We start from the raw sequence: 19,691 nt of genomic DNA, 5'->3' as shown, positions 1-19,691 counted from the left end.
AGGAGGAATAGCAGCAGCAGCAGCAGCAGCAGTAGTGGTGACAGTATTTACTACTACCACTGGTACTGGTAGTAGTAGTATTAGTAATAGTAGTCAATATTTTTATAGAACTTATTGTGTACCAAGCACAATTCAAAGAGCTTCATAAATATTATCTCAATTCATCCTCTCAACAATCCTGGGACGTAGGTGCTATTATTATTATCCTCATTTTATAGATAAGGAAACTGAGGCCAACAGAGGTTCAGTGTCCTGTCCAGGGTCACACAACTAGTAAATGTCTGAGATTGGATTTGAATTCAGGTCTTCTTGGGATTTGAATTCTCTGGGGTTCTATCCACTAGGACAACTAGCCTCATCCCTTCTGGCTCTGAATCTATGGTCCTGTGTCCTAGGTAGAAATATTGCCTCTGGGACATACTACCTTGGCACCTTGGGCATACCGCTTAATTGACTAATGAACAAGTTTTGAGACACTGTTTGCACCAGAGATGCCAATGCAAGGAGTGTAACAATCTCTATTCATGAGCAACTTACATGTGTCTGAGCTTCATTCTCTTCATGTATGAAATGAAAGGACTTGATTAGAGGATCTCTAAGGTCTCTTCCATATCTGAATATTCAGATCTGAGTGTTCATTTTACTGATGAGGAAATGGACAGTGATGGCGGGGATCAACACTCCTCTCGCTGCCCCACTGGGAGAGTAGCAGAGCTGGGTTAGGGTTAGGACTCATGACTTCTTTCTGTTCCCATTGTCCTATCTCCCAAATCAGATGCAACAGCCTAACTTTCAACCTGCCTGCATCTTACCCTCCATGAAAAGAGGTTAGGATTCTGAGAGCTGATGGGCTATTTACCCCTTTCTTCATGGCTTTGGATTCTCAGCCTAAACTGGGTCCTTAAGAACCGGGGATAGTGCTGAGTGGAGGATGGCCTTCTGAAGCACCCAGAGTCCAGTGCTCATTCCAACCCAGCAGTCATTTGAGGGGTTAAGCAAAATCTCTGGACAGCTCTTCAGCTGAAAATTGGAATTTGTAGAAATAGACATAGTGTTTTTGTGGAAAATTGCTGAAATCATAGTATTCTGTGCTGCTGTGTAGCATTGGGTTTTGTATTGTGAAAGAGTCCAGAGTAGATCTAGTGAAATAACCCTCACTCTTTTAGAGCCGTCCTCTTCATCATCATCACTAACATCACCCCAGGGCCTTAATCAGAGTACCTCTTTCCATGGATGTATTTCGAGTGAGTGAGTGAGTGTGTGTGTGTGTGTGTGTGCATGTGTGTGTGTGTGTGTGTGTGTGTGTGTGTGTGTGTGTGTGTGTTTAGGGCTCTCAAATACCATGGAAACCAAAGAATATGTTAATAGCATAACCTGAGACTAGAGTGGTAGCATTAGGTTGGAGAATGAACACTTCCAAATGAATTGGTGATAGTCCTCTATATTTCATTCTTATACAATCATAGAATGTCAGAATAGGAAGACACTTCACTCACTGGTCACCCAGTCTAACCCTACTTGAGAAAGAATTCTTGCTACATCAACTGAATAGTGCTAAGGGAAAGAGGTGGGAGCTGCCATTTCCTTTATTGGAAACACCCTCCATGAGGAAACCCCATCTTCCAATTCTGCTCAACATGTTTTATACAACTTTTATGCTCAAAGAATTCCTCTGCATATAAATCTAGGTGGCTAGAATACTGAAAACAAGAACTCTGTTTGAATCATATCTTAGAAACTTACACTACAGGTCAGTGATGGTAAACCTTTTGGAGATGGAATGCCATGCTCTGCCTCTCCCCCACACTGAGGACCAGGTGTGCCCCATCCTCCTTACCCCACACAGGGGAGAGATGAAATGTTCCCATTTGGTTGCTGTGAGGAAGGGCAGGTGAAGGGAGGAATGCCCTGTGTAATTAGAAATCTTGAACCCTTGGACTTCATCTCCCAGAATCCCTTTCCCTTCATTCATGTAGCATCCTTACGTATTTATGTATAGTTGTGTGTAACTCCACCCTCCTCTCTCTCTTCCCTTGTGACCTTAGCTGGGTTAGCTCCCTTTTTACTCTAGCCTTTTTATTAACAAATTTTGTAAAATATAATACTTGGAGCATTTGGATACTAATTTTAATCTTATAGTCCTCATCAAGTATTGAGAGGGGAAAGGGAGTGGCGCACTCACTCTGCTTCTTTTCAGCTTTGCCACCAGTGAGCCATCCACCTTACTCTTATGCTCTCTCATTGGGCTGCTGGACAGAGGGGTAGGGGATAGGAAAAAATTCCATCAGGCCCAGTGGAGAGGGGAAGGGGAGCAGACCCCCACTAAGTCTCTCTGACTTTTTAGTACTGAACTCTGGGGAGGGGAATGGTGGAAGGAGGGCACCTGAATGTCCCAAAGTGTACTCTATGTGCCATCTTTGGCAGCTGTGCCATAGGTTCACCATCGTTAATGTGGGTGATCCTTATCAAGTCACTTATCTTGACTTCAGTTTGCTAATCTGCAAAATGGGGATGATAATAATACCATTGGCCTCACAGGATGATTTTAAGACTCACATGATACAATATTTCTAAAGGGCTACATCAATGTTGCATATTGCAAATTGCCAAGTAGTTATAAATTAGGAGAGGAGAGATATTTCCTTATGAGAAGTTTCCTAAATCAATGGAATTATAAATGGATCCCTAGGCAATTAGGTCATGCAGTAGATAAATGCTGAGGGAGTAGAGTCAACAAGAACTGAGTTCAGATCTAGCCTCAGACACTTAGTAACCGTGTAACTGTGCAAATCATTCAAACTTTGTGGGCCTCAGCTTTCCTACCTATACGATGGGGATACTAATAGAACCTACTTAGCTGGGTTCTTCTGATGATTAATTAAAAAAAATAAAAAGGAATGTAAAGTGCTAAATACATCAGACACATAGAAAGCACTATAGAAATGTTTTTCTCTTCTCCATCCCTCTAAAATAAAAAAAGGTCCAAACTTTCTGATTCTACTCCCTTAGAATTAGAAGTGAGGTTGCCTGAAGTCATGTTATGTTGATTCATGAAAAGGGGGTTTGCTGGGAAAGTTATATTAACATTTTAACAAGGTTTCCTAAGTTATGTTTGACTGACTTATGAAAAGCAATGTCAAGTATTTAAAAGTACCTGCTTATTTTGAAGGAATAATTATGAAGCATTATTACCAATTCATTAAAACAAACCCCTCCAGGGACCTTTACACAGCAAGACCAAGAGGGGGCCACTAAATGAACTGGAAAAAAATTTAATAATTTAAAATCATGAATAATTCACTCTTCACTAATTCTAAATGGACCAATGGACCCTACTTTCTTAGTGCTAATTTAGAGGCTATAATGTAATGGCCTCCTATGTGTCTTCAGGCACTAACCTGCATGTTGAATGAATGAATCAGAGAATGAATGAATGAACTAATGATTTAATGATTATTCAAGTACCTCTGAGCTTTGATTTACAGTAATTATTACAAGGATTTGGGCTCCCAGATTTAGGACAAGAGAGAACCTTAGAATCCATCATATTTAAACATCATTTTGCAGATTAGGAAACACAGGCACATTCATATTAAGTGACTTGCCTAAGGTCACACAGACAGTAGGATTTTGAATTTCAGTTTTCTGACTCTAATTTTAGTGAAGTTTTTTTTTTCTCCCTGTGTCACCTTGGATAATTCACATTGTTCATTTTTGAGATCACATGTTTAACTTCTGAAAAAAGGTAATGTGCCAACAATGCTCTATTTTCAAAGCATGAATTCCCTGACTTTGAATTTAAGTTTGAATTCTGCCCCCTCCCTCAGTACCTTCCCCCCTTGGATTCTCCCACCTTTTTAAATGCCTTGTTATTTACATAGTGTCCTTCCTTTTAGTATGGGAGCTCCTTGGGGATAGGAAATGCTTTTACAATTCTATGGAGCCACAGAATTTACCATAGGGTATGGCATAAGCTCGGAGATTGATAAGTGTTTATTGACTGGCTAACTGACCTTAATTTTCCCAAGGTACTTTTTTTACTCCTGACATATTTTTATATGGCTGCCTACATTTTTAAAAATGGCATCCATTTATTACTCTGTTATGGAATATTATAATAATATAGAATCCAATGTTGTATAATAATTAATATAATGATATATAATACATACACATCCAAATGTATAGATAACTACATAATTTAATGTACATAATATGTATGTATTTGTATATAGATATACAACCATTTTTTTTTTAAAAACCTTAACTTCCGTCATGGAATCAATACTGTATATTTGTTCCAAGGCAGAAGAGTGAGCAGTAAAACCTAAGCAATGGGGGTTAAGTGACTTGCCCAGGGTCACACAGCTAGTAAGTGGCTGAGGCCAAGTTTGAACCTTGGACCTCATGTCTCTGGGCCTGACTTTCAATCCACTGAGCCACCCAGCTGCCCCCATTCAACCATTTTTTAAGGGAAGTCTGAAAAGTCCTTTGCCATCTCTGACTATCTTCTTGTCTTCCTGGAAGCCTGATGTCAGCTCCTCTAAGCAGCCTTCCCTGATCACACAAATTAAAATGCTATGCTAAAGCATTTTGCTGGAATTTTCTTTGAATTTTTATTTTTAAAAAGTCTCTTTTGAGCTAAGACTCATTGGTCTATGCCATAGATGGTGAAGCTTTTAGAGATGGAGTGCTATGCCCCTTGAACCACCAAGTGCCTGGCATGCCCCACCCCACTAACCCCACACAAGGGAGGGAAGAAGCCCTCTCATTGGGCTGCTGGGTGAATGAAGTGAGGAATGTCCTCAGTGAGTGTAGAGAGGAGGAGGGGAGTGGCACAAGCACCCCACTCCCCTCCAGCTCTGTGGCCTGTGAGTTGCCCACCTTAGACCCTGTGCACTCCTATTGGGCTGCTGGGAAGAGCAATGGGTGATGTGAACAAATGTTGTCAGTAAGGTGGAGAGGGAGAGGGGAACAGCTCTGCCTGAATCCTTCTGCTCTTCTAGTAATGAACTGGGCAGGGTGGGGGGAGGTGATGGAGAAATCGTGCCCACAGAGAATGCTCTGCATGCCATCTTTGGTATCCGTGCCATAGGTTCACTATCACTGTTCTATGGGAACTCTTATTGAAGAAATCCCTTCTTCAAAATGGAGCAGCAATTGTTCTGTAACTGGCAGCATCTTTCAGACACTTATGAGAGAAATAACAAGTTAATTCACTTGTCAAACATCAGGGAACAGTGGGTAAAAGAGGCAAAATTTAAACCCAGATACTTCTGACTCCCAGACCAGCTTTCTAGCCTACAAATGTGACTGCCATTAAAAATTATAGTTTTAGAACAAGGAATTGTTTAAAGATATTCCAGATGAATCCTCTCTTTTTTCAGATTAGGTAACTGAGGCACAGATGCAGGTGTGAGATAGAGTGAGAGACAGAGTCAGAGAAAGACAGAGATGGAGAGAATCATATATTCAGTCTCTCTCCTTAATTGAAATTTAAAATTTAGGTAGAGAGCTGTTGGGAAAAGCAGACTTAAGCCCCAGAAATTGAAATTCATTTCAAAATTATATCTCAGCAACTACACAATTATTTTATATTCAAATGATCTCTTGTTCTTCTTTTTCAATATAAATATTATATCTACTTTTTAAAGAAGAAAAAATCTACTGTCTATTCAGCATGACTTTGAAAATCAAAGCAAGTAGCTGGGTTCCCCTCCTCCCCAACACTGATTATTCCCTCATCTCCCTTCTCTTCTTCTCAACAAAGAACTCATTGTACTGTTGAAAAGGAAAGCGAGCCGTGTTTCACACAGTTATTAGAGTGGACGGGGCCTTGAAAGGTCAAGTATTCCATCACCCGGCTTCTAGATGCTCAATAAAGGTTTGACAAAGATAGAGAGGGAACACAATGTGTGGAAAGGGCAGTAGAATTGGAGGAGGAAATATAGGTCCAACTTCCAACTCTGACATTAGTTAACCATGTGGCTCTTAATGAGTGAACCTCTCTCTATGCCTCAGTTTCCTCATTTAAAAATTGGACATAATAAACTTAACGCTACTTACATTATAGAGTTATTTTGAGAAAGATCAAGTCAAGACAATTAGCATTTAGTTACTGCCAATTATAATCCAGGGACAATACTAAGCAATAGGGATACAGCAGTCCTTTCAGTCAACTTTACACTCTGTAGAGGGAGAAAAGATGCAAGCGACTATGAACAGACAAGCTACTGTCCAGGATAAATTGGACCTAATCAACAGGGAAAGCACTAGTATTTACACAACTGTCCTATATTGCTGTTGTTTTGCTTCTCGGTCCTTTTCAGTTGTATCCAACTCTTTGTGACCCTGTTTGGAGTTTTCTTGGGAAAGATAATGGAATGGTTCATCATTTTCTTCTCCAGCTCATTTTTTAAATGAGGAAACTGAGATAAACAGGATTCAGTGACTTGTCCAGGATCACACAGAGAGTTAGTGTCTGAGAACAGAAAAATGAACCCAGCATTCTATCCACTGCCCCAGCTAGGTACTTTATCCTATGGTAGGATTTTAGCTGGTCCTCAACGAAAACCAGGGAAATGATGAAGCAGAGGTCAGAATTGAAAGAACTCGTGGATTGGGGGATAGCTAGTGAAGATGCCCAATCATGTGTAAACCCTTTACCTTCAACTATGTAATCTAGGAGTCCTCTGGAGCCCTTCCTAGAATGATGTTTTTGAATGCAGAAATTAGAGTGCTTGGAGATTACAATGAATCTTTTAAAATAATTATCTTTTTTTAAAAACATGTCCATGAGCACAAGGTGAAGAAACCTAAGGGAGATACACAGAGTGGGACAGAGCTGGTGTATATTTGCCAATACTGGCCTGTGTATGGTGGTAAAATGAATACATAGTGACAGTAAGTCAAGACAATATTCCCTGGAAAGGTTAGATGAGGCTGGAAGGTGGCATCCAGATGTGGCATACTCTAGGTTGTCTGTGTCTTTCTCTTTTTGTATTTCTATTAGGGGTGGCCAATATGAACATGTGTGCTTGTGATGTGCTAGGCTGAAGCATTAGTTTCTGTTGCCCTAGAGCCCCTAGATAGCAATGCACCAAAAACTCAAGGAGAAGGTGATGATGAAGTTTGTATTTTAGGACCAACCTTGAACTCCTCCTGGAGAAGGAATGTCTCATGATGGCCACCCATAAGTGATATTACTTAGCCAAGTGCATATATATTTTCATTTGGCCCTCTGGAAGATCAAAAAGTCTTAAGGACCTCCAAGGAAAAATATTTTTAGTGGCAGGATTTGAAATATAGTCATAAGTAACAGGAGAAATATTAGCAAAATAATTTGTCTGATGACCTCTTAGACATCACCATTTTAACATACAAATTTTTCATTAAAAAAAAGTGATTCTTACATTCTTAGACCACATGGAATTTATAAAATCTGATTTGAGATAAGCCCCCCAAATTGCCTTGAAATGTCCTTTAGTGATTACCCAGTCTATCCCTTGCCCAACTTAATAGTTGAAGAAAGCAAGGCCTAGAAAGATGACATCCCAAGGCCACATAAGTGGTAAACAGTGGAAGAGAGACTCTGATCCTCTCATTCCTTCCATGATGCCACATTGCTTCTATCATTTGACCACAACTGAGCTGAGATGTCCTTAGCATGGATGCAACCTACCCATGTCTGCCATGTTATGTCAGTGGCCTTCTTAACATTTTATTTGATATCACCTTGGTTAGCCATGGCCTCATTGCCACCATATAATTAGTCTAACTTCAATTTCAATTTTACATTTTGTTGCATCCTTTACTCAGCTTCTTCTTTGTATCTCTTCTTTGGGACAATGACTTGGTGCCATGATGGATAGAGCACTGGTCCTAGAGTTATGAAAAAACTGAGTTCAGATTCTGTCTTGCCAGCTATGTGGCTTGGCAAGATAATTAATGTCTGCCTCAGTTTCCTTATTTGTAAAATAGGAATAACAAAAAGACAAATCTTTCAGGGATGTCATGAGGACCAAATGGGATTTTGTAAACCTTAAAAAGTTATATGAATGCTAGCTATTGTTGAGTCTTATTTATTATATGTGACAGCCTTTTTGCATTCACTATGCTGTTCTCCTTTTTAAAACCCTTTCTTCTATCCTCAAATCAATACTGTATACTAATTCCATGGCAGAAGAGTGGTAAGGGCTAGGCAATGGGGAATAAGTGACTTACCCAGGGTCACACAGCTAGGAAGTGACTGAGGCCAGATTTGAACCCAGGATCTCTTGTTTCTAGACCCGATTCTTAATCCACTGAGACACCTAGCTGTCACCACCATACTATTATCCATTTTCCTTTGAATAATATTAAAATTTAAATCTTCAGAGACAAGCATCCTATGACTCATAATTTAGAACTAGAAGGGCCATTAGAGGTTATCTTGTCCAACCCCCTCAATTTAGAGATGAGGAACTGAAGTCTAAAGACAGGAAGAGACTTAATCAAGGTCACACCAGAGGTAGGAAGCAGTAATGAATCACAATACAAACCAAAGTCTCTTGATTCCAAATACCCTCCTCCTTTGACAGAGCCATGCTGCCTCTGTGACAATATTCATCTTTGTAGGCAGATTAATAACAACAATGATATAATCATAATTATAAGGAAGATGTTTAACACACCTAAGAGAATATACCATTTTCGGAAACTTGAGATGGACCATTTATATACATATATAATTAATATGTTAATGTGAAATCAACTTCATCTAGTGGATGAAACAGGTCCTCTGGGTTCCTTTCTGATTGTGTTAACAGAGTTAAGGTTGCTTAAGAACCTGTAGAGTGGCCACATCACATAGTGGGTGTAGCCTACCACTTCCCCAGGAAGCTTTGAGGGCCTAAAACCATTAGAGACTGAGGTAACCCCAGATCTTCCTGACTCCAAATCCAGTGCCTTATCCAACAAGCTATGTTGGGTGAGAGAGGGAAAGGCAGTGGAAGATCCCACCGCTAGCACTTGGAAGCCACCATGTTGCCATGTTGATGTCCTCTCACCATTCTAGTCAACTTTCAGATATACTAGTTTGTAGAGAAGTTTCTTGACCTTCATTGGTTGAGTTTCTTCAACCCAAAAGTCTCTTGCAAGCAGCAATAAAATCACAAATATAGCACTTAACCCATCTTTATGAACATAATAATAATTTAAATGAATCCAAGCATATATAATATACCTATAAATTTATATTCATTAAATGTACACTATAAAAATGTAAATGAAAAATGCACATATAATAAATAAAATATATACCTATGTATATGTGTATGAGCAGTTAGGGACTCAGTAGATAGGATAGTGTGCCTGGAATCAAGAGGAATTGAGTTCAAATCTGTTTTCAGAAACTTACTAGTTGTATGTATGACCCTGTACAAATCATTTAATACTTTTTGACACAGTTTCCTCATCTATAAAACAAATTGGAACTAGGAGATAACAAATAATTCTAGCATCTCTGCCAAGAAAACCTTCAAAAGGAGTCACATACTGTTGGATGTGACTAAAAAAACAAAAGCAACAAAATAAATGTGTGTACCCGCCTCCCTCCCTCCCCATCTCTCTCTCTCTCTCTCTCTCTCTCTCTCTCACACACACACACACACTCTATGTACAATATATATGTGTATACATATATATAACATATATATATAAATATAATAAATATAAATACAAACACAGATACACACACATATCCAATTGCTTATCATAAACCCTAGACCACATGAGTGGACTAACACAATTTTGTTTCTAAGCATATAGGATTTCTGGGAAGTTTTTTCTCATAACTCACTTAAATTACTTTTGCTCAACCTAATACTCATATCTTTAAAAAAATCTTTGGAAAAGCAACATTCTCCACTGAAACAGTTAATTATGTATTTTCATACTTTCTATTTTTTTCCCTTCTCCAACACAATAATCCTGATATTTCTAACCATTCTTTAAAAAATAGGAAAAAATAAACTTAACTTGTCTTAGAATCAAGACTAAGTATTGGTTCCAAGACAGAAGAGCGATAATGGCTAAACCATGGGGGTTAAGAGACTTGCCCAAGGTCACACATCTAGGATGTATCTGAGGCCAAATTTCACTATTCCTTTAAAAATCCAACAAACAAAAAACTCTTACCTTCTGTCTTAGGATCAAGACTAAGTATTGGTTCCAAGGCAGAATAGAAGTAACGGCTAGGCAATGAGGTTTAAGTGACTTTCCCAGGGTCATCAAGGGAAGAAGTATCTGAGGCCATATTTCACCATTCCTTTTCCTTTTCATTTCTCAAAATTCTCTCAAGACAGTGTGCCATCGTTGAAAGGATGCTCTTCTAAGCATCAGGAGACAGGAGAGCTGTTACCTCTTTCTACCATTGCCTAACTTTATGACCTTGGAGAAGTCACTGAACTTCTTAGGCCAGTGCTTCTGGAATCAGAAGACTGTAACTTTGTCTGTTTGTCGCTGTATTGTCTCAGGTCTCTGTTTCCTAATGCATAATGTGGGGGAAATTTAACTTCATTATAAACAAGTTAAATATAAATCATAAATCTATAGCTCCAACCACCTCATTGTACATAGGAGGAACTCATCTGTTAGGGAGGTTAAATAACTTGTCCAAAGTCACACAGTACAAACAGTCCAGGCAATATTCAGTCAATAAACATTAAGTGCTGAGAATATAGAAAGAGGCAGAAGATAGTCTCTGTCCTCAATGAAGTCATAATACAATGGAGGCTCTCTCAATGTAAGGAAGCAATGGCATTTTTCCCCAGGTTCTCCGACTCTTGTCAGTTCCTCTTGCACTGTAGCACAGATTGCCTCCTCCTCGATCCTTCCCAACTCTAACACGATCTAACTCTTTAATCCAGATTGTCTTGGAGCCTTTTTTTCTGAACCTGCCCAACTTTTCTGTGCGTTTCCTAACTTGTGGGTGCGGATGCCCACTAAAGAAAAACCACTCGTCTTTTCATATGTGGCTAACTCAAAAAAGCAACAGCATGAGTAAGCTCCAATTTAACATGCAATTAGTTAACTGCATATGCATACAGCTATTTGTGAGGACTGTTTGGGTGGACTTGCTATGTGTGTGGGTGTCGATGTTTAAAACATAAAGAACTGGGGAATCTCAGATTTGGAAGAGTTTGCAGAGGCCATCTAGTCCAACTCTTGCCCGAAAAAGGATTCCTTCTACCTCGTAACAGACGAGTCATTGTCTCCTTTGAGTCATTGCTTAAAGGTGTTCACCGAGGAGATATTCAGCCTCTCCTGAGGTGAGCCATTCTGCTTTCAAATCACACTATTAAATTTTGTTTTTCCAAATTGGTGCATTTTGTGCATCTCAAAAAGAGATAATTTCACCAAAAGCTCTGTCATCTTAGACGTACTGCAAAGGAAGCTATAGCTATTAGAAAGGAAAAAGAAAAGAAGTGAGCCCTAAATCTTTTCCCTCTGGCTTGGGTGACTCCATCTTTAAACTAGCCTGGAGCATGTTAGCGTAAAATGAGCAATTATGTCAACCCACTGTGCGCTTATGATTTCTTCCTTCCCCAGATCCCCTTCTAGACAAATAAAACTAATCTGTCAGGCTTTCCCTCTTCCACAGCCAATAATAAGCTTTTATACGATCTCTAAGACCTATTCTCATGGACTTCCTTTTTTTAAATTCATATAGAGTTGAATTCAAAGTGTGTGTGTGTGTGTGTGTGTGTGTGTGTGTGTGTGTGTGTGTGTGTGTAGGAATATAGGAAATTGTTTCAAAGCTCATATGTCTCAAAAGAGCAATCTATCAATAATTAATGAGTCTTTTCCTCTAAAGCAGTGATGGGCAAACTACAGCCCATGGGTCAGATGTGGCCCCCTGAAATGTTCAATTGGCCACATGACATTATTCCTAATCTGACAAATACAATGAGTAGGATACAATACAATGGAACTTCAAAAGAATTGCCTTAGAAACAGACTGACAGATAAATATTTCCTTTCCTTTGGCCCCCTCTTTAAAAAGTTGGCCCATCTCTGCTCTAAAGGCTCATATTAATAACAACAACAAATTCTATCTGATTTATACGGCAAGTTTTTGAATTGTGGTCCATTTGTCAACATGATTTCAAATAACTCCAGGTCAAAGAGTCTTTATTCTACAATGTGAGAGCTCTGAAGTTCTCAGTGTTCTTGAATTAAAAAGGCAAAACCAACCTTCCCTTCTCTCCAGTCCTTGTGCTACTTGCTACCTATGGGAACTTGGTCATTTACTTTCTGTGGAATTTTCAACTGGAAAATGAAGGACCTGGATTAAGTGCCTCTCAGATTCTTTCCAGCTCACATTGGTGATATAGTAGAGAGATAGGTAAACTTGGAGTTTGGAAAATCTGGATTCAAATCCTGCATCTTACTAACTGTACGACTCTTAGCTTTGCTTACCCTCAGTTTTCTTATCCGTAAAATGGGGATAATAAAAGTATCTCCCTCCCAGAGTTGTTATATAGATTGAATGAGGTAGCATATACAAAGAGCTTTTCAAACCTTAAATCAATCTAAAAGTGATAGCTGTTATTATAGAGAATGGTCAGCTACGTGGTACAGTGAATGGATGCAATGCTGAGCCTGTAGTCAGGAAGGTTCATCTTCCTGAGTTCAAATTTGGCTTTGGATAGTTGCTACCTGTGTGACCCTAGACAGGTCATTTAACCCTGTTTACCTCAGTTCCTCATCCGTAAAATGAACTGTAGAAGGAAGTGGCAAACCATTCCAGTAACTCTGCCATGGAAATCCCACATAGGGTTAAGTCAGACAAAACTGAAACGACTGATAAAAGATAGGATGATTTGAAGTGATGTGGTATTTTGAAAATATTTTCTCATGACATCCTCCCAGACAACCTAAAAAGTAAGAAATATTGTTACATTCCATTTTACAGATGAGGAAACTGAGTTTTAGAGATGAAAATCAATTTGTCTTGTGTTACCTGATTAACTACAAGGTCCTAATGAAAATAGGAAGGGAACCCAAGGCTTCTGGCTACAAGTACAGGACTTAATCCACTCTGCAGGGTGCTGAGTTATCAACATCCCTGCCTCTTCTGTTGTTAAGTGAATTGTTTTTCTCTCTCAAGACATAAAGATGAAAAGTGCTTCTAATCTTGTCATTGCATCTGTCAGCAGAATTTACCAACTTGCTGTAATTGTTCCTGGGAACATCAGAAAACAGTGGGGAATGATCAGAGATGATTGTCTGGGTCCACAATGGAAACACAATCTCTCTTTGAGTCAGATTTCCCCCACCTTCACCCTCCTGCCTTGTTCTTTCATTTAATAAAGTATGAGAACAAAATCCCCTCTCCCCCTCCCTCTCTTTCCTTTAATATCTTCATATCAGAAAAATACAGATTGCTAGACTTTTGAAAGAATATTAACATTTTTGAAAGAGAAGAAAAAATGTTCCAAGTCTTGGAAAATTCCCATGAGAACTATGGTAAAGATGAAGACCATTTTTCATTCCAGTATGATGAAATCATGGGTTTTTCAGCTTCAAAGGGTCTTTAAAATCATCTAAGATTTTTTCATAGATGAGGAAACAGGTTCAGAAGAGTGATATGCCCAATATCCCATAGGTAATACGAAGCAGAACTCAGATCTGACTTCAAGACTCCCCATTATACCATGGCAGTCAGGTGGTGCAATGGATAGAATACTAGACTTGGAGTCAGAAAGCCTAAGTTCAAATCCTGCCTCAGTGGATGTGTAACCATGGGTGAGTCACTTAAGAGCTCTGTGTCTCAATTTCCTCATCTGTAAAATGGGGGAGTTATACCTGATGGCCTCTGAGGCTGCTACTACCTACAAGTCTATGGCCCTATGGTCATAAAGAATGTATTGTTTCGCATATCATGCTTCCTCCCAAGAATATCATGGTCTAATAATAGAGCCATGACTTGGAATCATGGTACCTTGGTCCAAATCAATAGAGATGTGGAAGAGGGAGAAAGAGTCACCACCACCATCGAAGTTCCTTGTCATTTCATTTGATGCAGGGTTTTGAGGACCACATTGTGTGGGCAATCCATCACTGCCAGATGAGGCCATACCAGCGTAATTTTCAAGTACCTTAGAACTAAGGAGTGATGTCAACATAACCCTCAGTGGGTCACCACACAGCCTACCAGGATGAGAGATTAATTTCCTTCTTTCTGTAACGCCAGCTACCATAGGAGATACAATCCCTCCTCACACTGCTTCTCTTTTTCTCATGGTTCTCCATCAGCCCTCGCCCCCATTGTGCCACACTATGCCATATCCTGCCCCCAGCACCACCTCCTCCATTCTTGGCCACCAGAGGCAAAACCCTGGTGGCAACATGCTGGCTCTGGCTATGCTCATTAGCAACTAAACCTGATCCATTGCCATGAGGGCTGAAAACAAGTGATAGAGAAGCCTTGTATCTATGTGAGCTGGGAACTGAGAATAACACACTGGTTAGACTGCAGATTTTTCCCCCGCAGAGAGGAGCAACCATGTGTGCCAAAAGGGACTCTGTGAACACCCACTAGCTTTCAATATTCATGATCATAGTGCCCTGTGCCTCAGTGTGTTGATCTTCCTATTTCCCTGTTCTCCTGACTCGCATCCTAGACCAGGCCCTCATTACCAACCATACCCATCGACTCCTACAGCAGCTTCCTAAGAATAGAATCCTGAATGTAAAGAGCAGTGACCCATTGGGACATCCTGCAACCACTTTCTGCCCCCTCCTTTGCATCCTGTTAGAAGGAATCTTTCTTGTGAATTAAGCAGCTATTTCTAATCCATGCCTCATAAACCTTAGCCATCCCCCTCATCTCTTTCCTAGCAGATTCTGAACTTTGTGCCTTGACTGCTGAGCTCTGAATAGAAAAGTTTTTGCCTTGCCTCTTCTGAATCATTAGACTATGAGCTCATGGAGGACAGGAACTGTCTTTTGCTTGCTTTTACACCCTCATCGTAGCACTGTGTTTGACACATAAATGCTAGATAAATGCTTATATCCTCCATTCCCTTTTACAGTTGAGTATACTGAGGCAAAGTTTAAGTAACTTGTCCAGAGTCACACAGGTAGTAAGCATTTGAGACCACATATAATGATAATAATAACAATAAAATGACATTAGTATACCATCTACTTATTTGTCAGGTGCTGTGCTAAGCAACTTACAATGATCTCATTTGATTCTCTTAAAAACTATTGGAGGTAGGTACTGAGAAGTACTGGAGGTAGAAACTGAGGCAAACAGGAATTAAGTGATTTGTGCAACTTCACACAGCAGTATGCCTCTTGAGGATGATCCGAAGTCAAGTCTTCCTGACTCTAGGTCCAGCCCTTCATCTGTTCCTCTACCAACTGCTTCTGGGAGCCTTCTCTGCTTCTCTACCTGTTGAAATCAAAGTCAAATGCTTGCTCCTCTATGTAGCTTTCTCTCATCCATCCAGATATGACATTTTGCACTTGTATAACACATTCCAGGTTTTTTTTTTATCTCAATAGAATTCACATCAACCATGTGAGACTCAGTAGTGAAGATTATTGCCCCCATTTTTTAGATGATGCAACTGAGTCTCAGAGAGGGTAATAGCAAGTGTCAGAGCCAGGATTTAAACTCAATTTTCACCTACTTTAGGATCAGCACTCTGTCTGCTAATGCCATGCTTATTTCCTTACAGAGAATCCTTAGTTTGTTCCTCTCCTATATATTCCTGTTCAAAACCCTTTCACTTAGAAGTGTATAAGGTGGGAGAGCGATGGATGTCTAGACTTAGAGTCAAAGATCATAAGATTTAGAGGAGGAATCAACTTTAAGAAGCATCCAGTCCACTCCCACCCCTTCATTTTACCAATATGAAAGCTAATGTTCCCAGATGTTCAGGATTGGTATAGTTGACTTTGGAAATCAGGCCTTCCTTTTCCCTGTGGCATTTTACCTCCTACCACTAAGTAACTCTGGTTTGGATCTGACTCTAACAGTGTATCCCTGGAATCTTAACTTCGCAGAACTGAAATATTATCTAACACTCGAGTTGTTGTGTGAAACAAGCTTTCTAAGTCCCCAAACTCCACACATACGTAATGAGTTACTCCTATTTTATATTATAGCCAAGTACGTATCTGTCATATGACTATGTCAGCTTGTTACCTCCATCTAGGACTCATTTTTCATCCCATCTTTGCATCTTCCTTAGTAAGTAGGACTGTATTCTGTATCTGTTATTCAGTCATTTCACTCATGTCCAAATCTGTGTGAACCTGTTGACATCTGTTCATGGGATTTTCTTGACAAAAATACTGGAGCGGTTTGCCATTTCCTTCTCCAGTGGTGACAGACAGAAGATAAGTGACTTGCCTGAGATCACAGAGTTAAGAAATTTCTGAGCCTGGATTTGAACTCAGATCTTCCTGACTCCAAGCCTAACATTCTCTCCAGTCTGCCACATAGTTGCCCTATGCTCTCTATCATAGATGATTGATAAATATGTGTTAAGTTGATTTGAACTTGATCTAATCTGCAACTTACTCTCTTATTATGAAAGTTTGGAGTTTGCCTTCAAGTAGCTATAAAACCTCTTTCTAGAAGAGGACCCTGGACAGCGTCTTGGTCAATAATTATGAGGACTATAATCATGCAGATCTTATCATTGTGATGAAGCTTAGTGGAATGTATGATTTCCATGAGGGTAATATTTTTATGATGACCAGAAAAAAAATCAATGACTACTTTAAATCCCAGATAGCAAAGTAAGCAAGAAAATATCCTGAGAAGATGATCTATCATACATGGCTTCATATGTATGTAGCCAATGACAACTCTTTTTTTTAGTAAACTTGTATTAGTCATTTGACTACATAATAGCACCCTCCACAATACAGTATATCATCTATCTCTTGATATTAGTTAAGTTCATAAGGCAAGAGAAATAATAGATCATTTAGGCATGGTCAGAGTTGGCCAGAGCCCAACATTTGATTGTATTACTTGAAAAATTGAAATCTTAACACAGAACACCAGGGGCTGAGCTAATTATTTGGAAGAATTATTCTTTAGATTTGGAGGTGCAAAAGAACTTAGTCATTTTACTCAATATTATGGTGTTGCCCTTATAGAATACCATTTTGTTTATTCAATTAGCTCTTTATGAGTTGAGGAGATTAGTTGAGTTTTTGTAGCCCTATTATATGGGACCAATTATCTACATTTATCATTGTTGCCTCAACACCCCATCCCAATAGCATTGCTATTTCCTTCTTTCCTCTTCCACTAGCCTGGAACCATATATTCTTAGAAAGGGAAGAAAATTTAGGGCTACTCCAGCTCAAATTCCTCACAATTTATATATTCCTCCTTTAAAGGTAAAATTTCAGGGATCAACTAATGTAAGAACAAAGAAATTGGATAAGGGAGGATATTGGATAAGACCAGCTCATCTTGAAGGCTCTTCATAGAAAGATTCCCCCTTAAAAGACAGTACCTCCAACACAAACTATGAACTTGAGCCTTGTCTGCTTAATATCATGGTATAATCCAGACTATATGGTGATAATCAACATTGGAATACCCCCTACTACTTGAAAGATATAACAGTGCAGTAGATAGAATGTTGAGTGTGGAATCAGAAAGGTCTCTGTTCAAATAGTCTATCTAACAATCATTAGCCATATGATTATAGTGACAGTCTCTTAAACTTTAAGTCTTCTACATCTGGAAAATGGGCACAAAGGAATAGGTTACTCCAAGAGTTTTTGTAATGATATAATATATATATTAAGAACATATAAATTCATTACAATTGTGAGTGTCAGTATGAATTCAGGCAATTGATATTGTAAGAATATCCTCCTTGAAGGAATGTATGACTTGGAAGTAAAGGACTACCTAAGTGCAACTAGTTAGAATAAAATGATCTTCAAGGTCCTTTTTAGCTATGATGCTAAGATATTCAACCAGGATGGAGAAGATGATGCTGTGAAGAAAGATTGAAATAACAAGAGACATTTCATCTAGATGAGAGAAGATTTAATGGGGAAAATTTTGATTATCTACTTATTTTGTGAGACATTCAGTCTAATGTAGAAAGGAAGCTTAGGAGCAATCTAGTTCTCACTTTTCATTTGACATATGGAAAAACAGGTCCACAGAAATTCAGATGACTTAGATAGTAAGTACCGGAGAGGGGGTTTGAATCCAGCTCATCTGATACCAGAGCCTTGTCTCTTTCCACTATAGAAGGGCTGTCATGTGGAAGGGAGTTTAGACTTGTTCTACCTGCTCCCTTAGGGCAAAATGAGGAATGATGAGTAGAAATTACAGAAATTCTCATTGTAGAGTTTCCTAATAATTGAATGCATTATCTAAAACTAGAATGGATTGCCTCAGGGACTCAGAAAATAGTGGCTCCCCTACACTAGAGGTCTGGTGGCGAATGCCTGTTAGACATACTGCGAATGGAATCCTTTTTCCTGTTTGACTTAAATTAGATGGCCTCTGAGATCCCTTTTAACAATAACATTGGATTTTCATGTTCTTCGGGTCTGACTATCACACAACTACCATTACTTCTGTACTATTTTTTTTATTTCAGATTGGATCACTATAGCTTGAGCCAAATGTTTAAAAGTCCAACTTATAATAAGCAATGATCAATGACTTTTACTTAAAGGAAGAGAACCTGGAGAAATTCAATTTTGAAATGATTCTATTTTAGCCAGCACTTGCCTCTGTAGCCCAGTCAGTGTTCAAGGAGAGAAACAGAAGTTCTCTTCCCTGGGAAGGTACTGATTTCAATAAAGTCCCATAATGTGGGTGGCTGTAGGCTCCTTAATGAGTCTGTCTCACCCTCTTCCTTTCTATCTACAGACTCCAGAAGAATTAGAAGACGATTCCGACTTTGAACAGGAAGACTATGACGTGCGCAGCCGAACCAGTGTGCAGACTGAGGATGACCAGCTCATTGCAGGACAGAGTGCAAGGGTAAGGAAAAAGCCAAGACTTTGGCCAGCCCTTGAAGGGCTTTTTTGAAAAGAGTTACTTTCTCAAATTAAGTCACTCTGATCTCCTAGGTTCTCTGGGAATGGAAGATCAGGGAAATTGTACAGATGATGCCATAATGTTTTAGTTTGTTTCAATCATTCATTTCATTTTTTTCCAGTTGGGTAGAGAACACTCACATGTGGGTAATTAAAAGAAATAAAATAGAATTGTCAATCAGTACATGTTCCTATACCTCTTAAATTTTGGATGGGTTAACCCATGCCTATCACTACCTAATCTAAATAACCTTGGAACAGAAGCAGAATTATATCTCTATTCCATTCTAGTGCTGATTTTATTGCACTTGGATTCAATAAAAGATAAAAAGGGTTGAGGATAATTTACTCAAATATGAAAGATTGTAAATATACTAAGGCTCTCAGATATTATTTTTATTAAAAGAGACAGTGGTCAAAATATGTGTTTTTATTAGTTGTGTCTTAAAGGAGAATAATGCCTGCAATTGGGTCTTAACAACTGATTACTGATCTGATTGATTATATTGATGGATGGGAGACTGGAAGATTGGAAGCAATTGGATGACAGAGGAAGGGAAAGGTGGCACTGGAGTGAGAGTAGATTCAAATTATTTATCAGATCC

At 39.1% G+C, this 19,691-nt stretch overlaps 1 protein-coding gene across 1 annotated transcript in view; it reads left to right on the top strand.

Moving 5' to 3' along the window:
• CTNNA2 (catenin alpha 2) overlaps nucleotides 1-19,691 on the top strand; it is a 1,353,633-nt gene that overhangs the window by 1,231,696 nt on the left and 102,246 nt on the right. Inside the window, exon 13 of the mRNA XM_044659266.1 lies at nucleotides 18,917-19,030. Coding sequence (XP_044515201.1) covers nucleotides 18,917-19,030 — 114 coding nt within the window. The remainder of the gene's footprint in view (nucleotides 1-18,916; nucleotides 19,031-19,691) is intronic.

This window comes from Gracilinanus agilis, chromosome 2 (assembly GCF_016433145.1).
Source record: "Gracilinanus agilis isolate LMUSP501 chromosome 2, AgileGrace, whole genome shotgun sequence".
Classification (NCBI taxonomy): domain Eukaryota; kingdom Metazoa; phylum Chordata; class Mammalia; order Didelphimorphia; family Didelphidae; genus Gracilinanus; species Gracilinanus agilis.
This window is presented reverse-complemented; position numbering and strand designations above follow the sequence as displayed.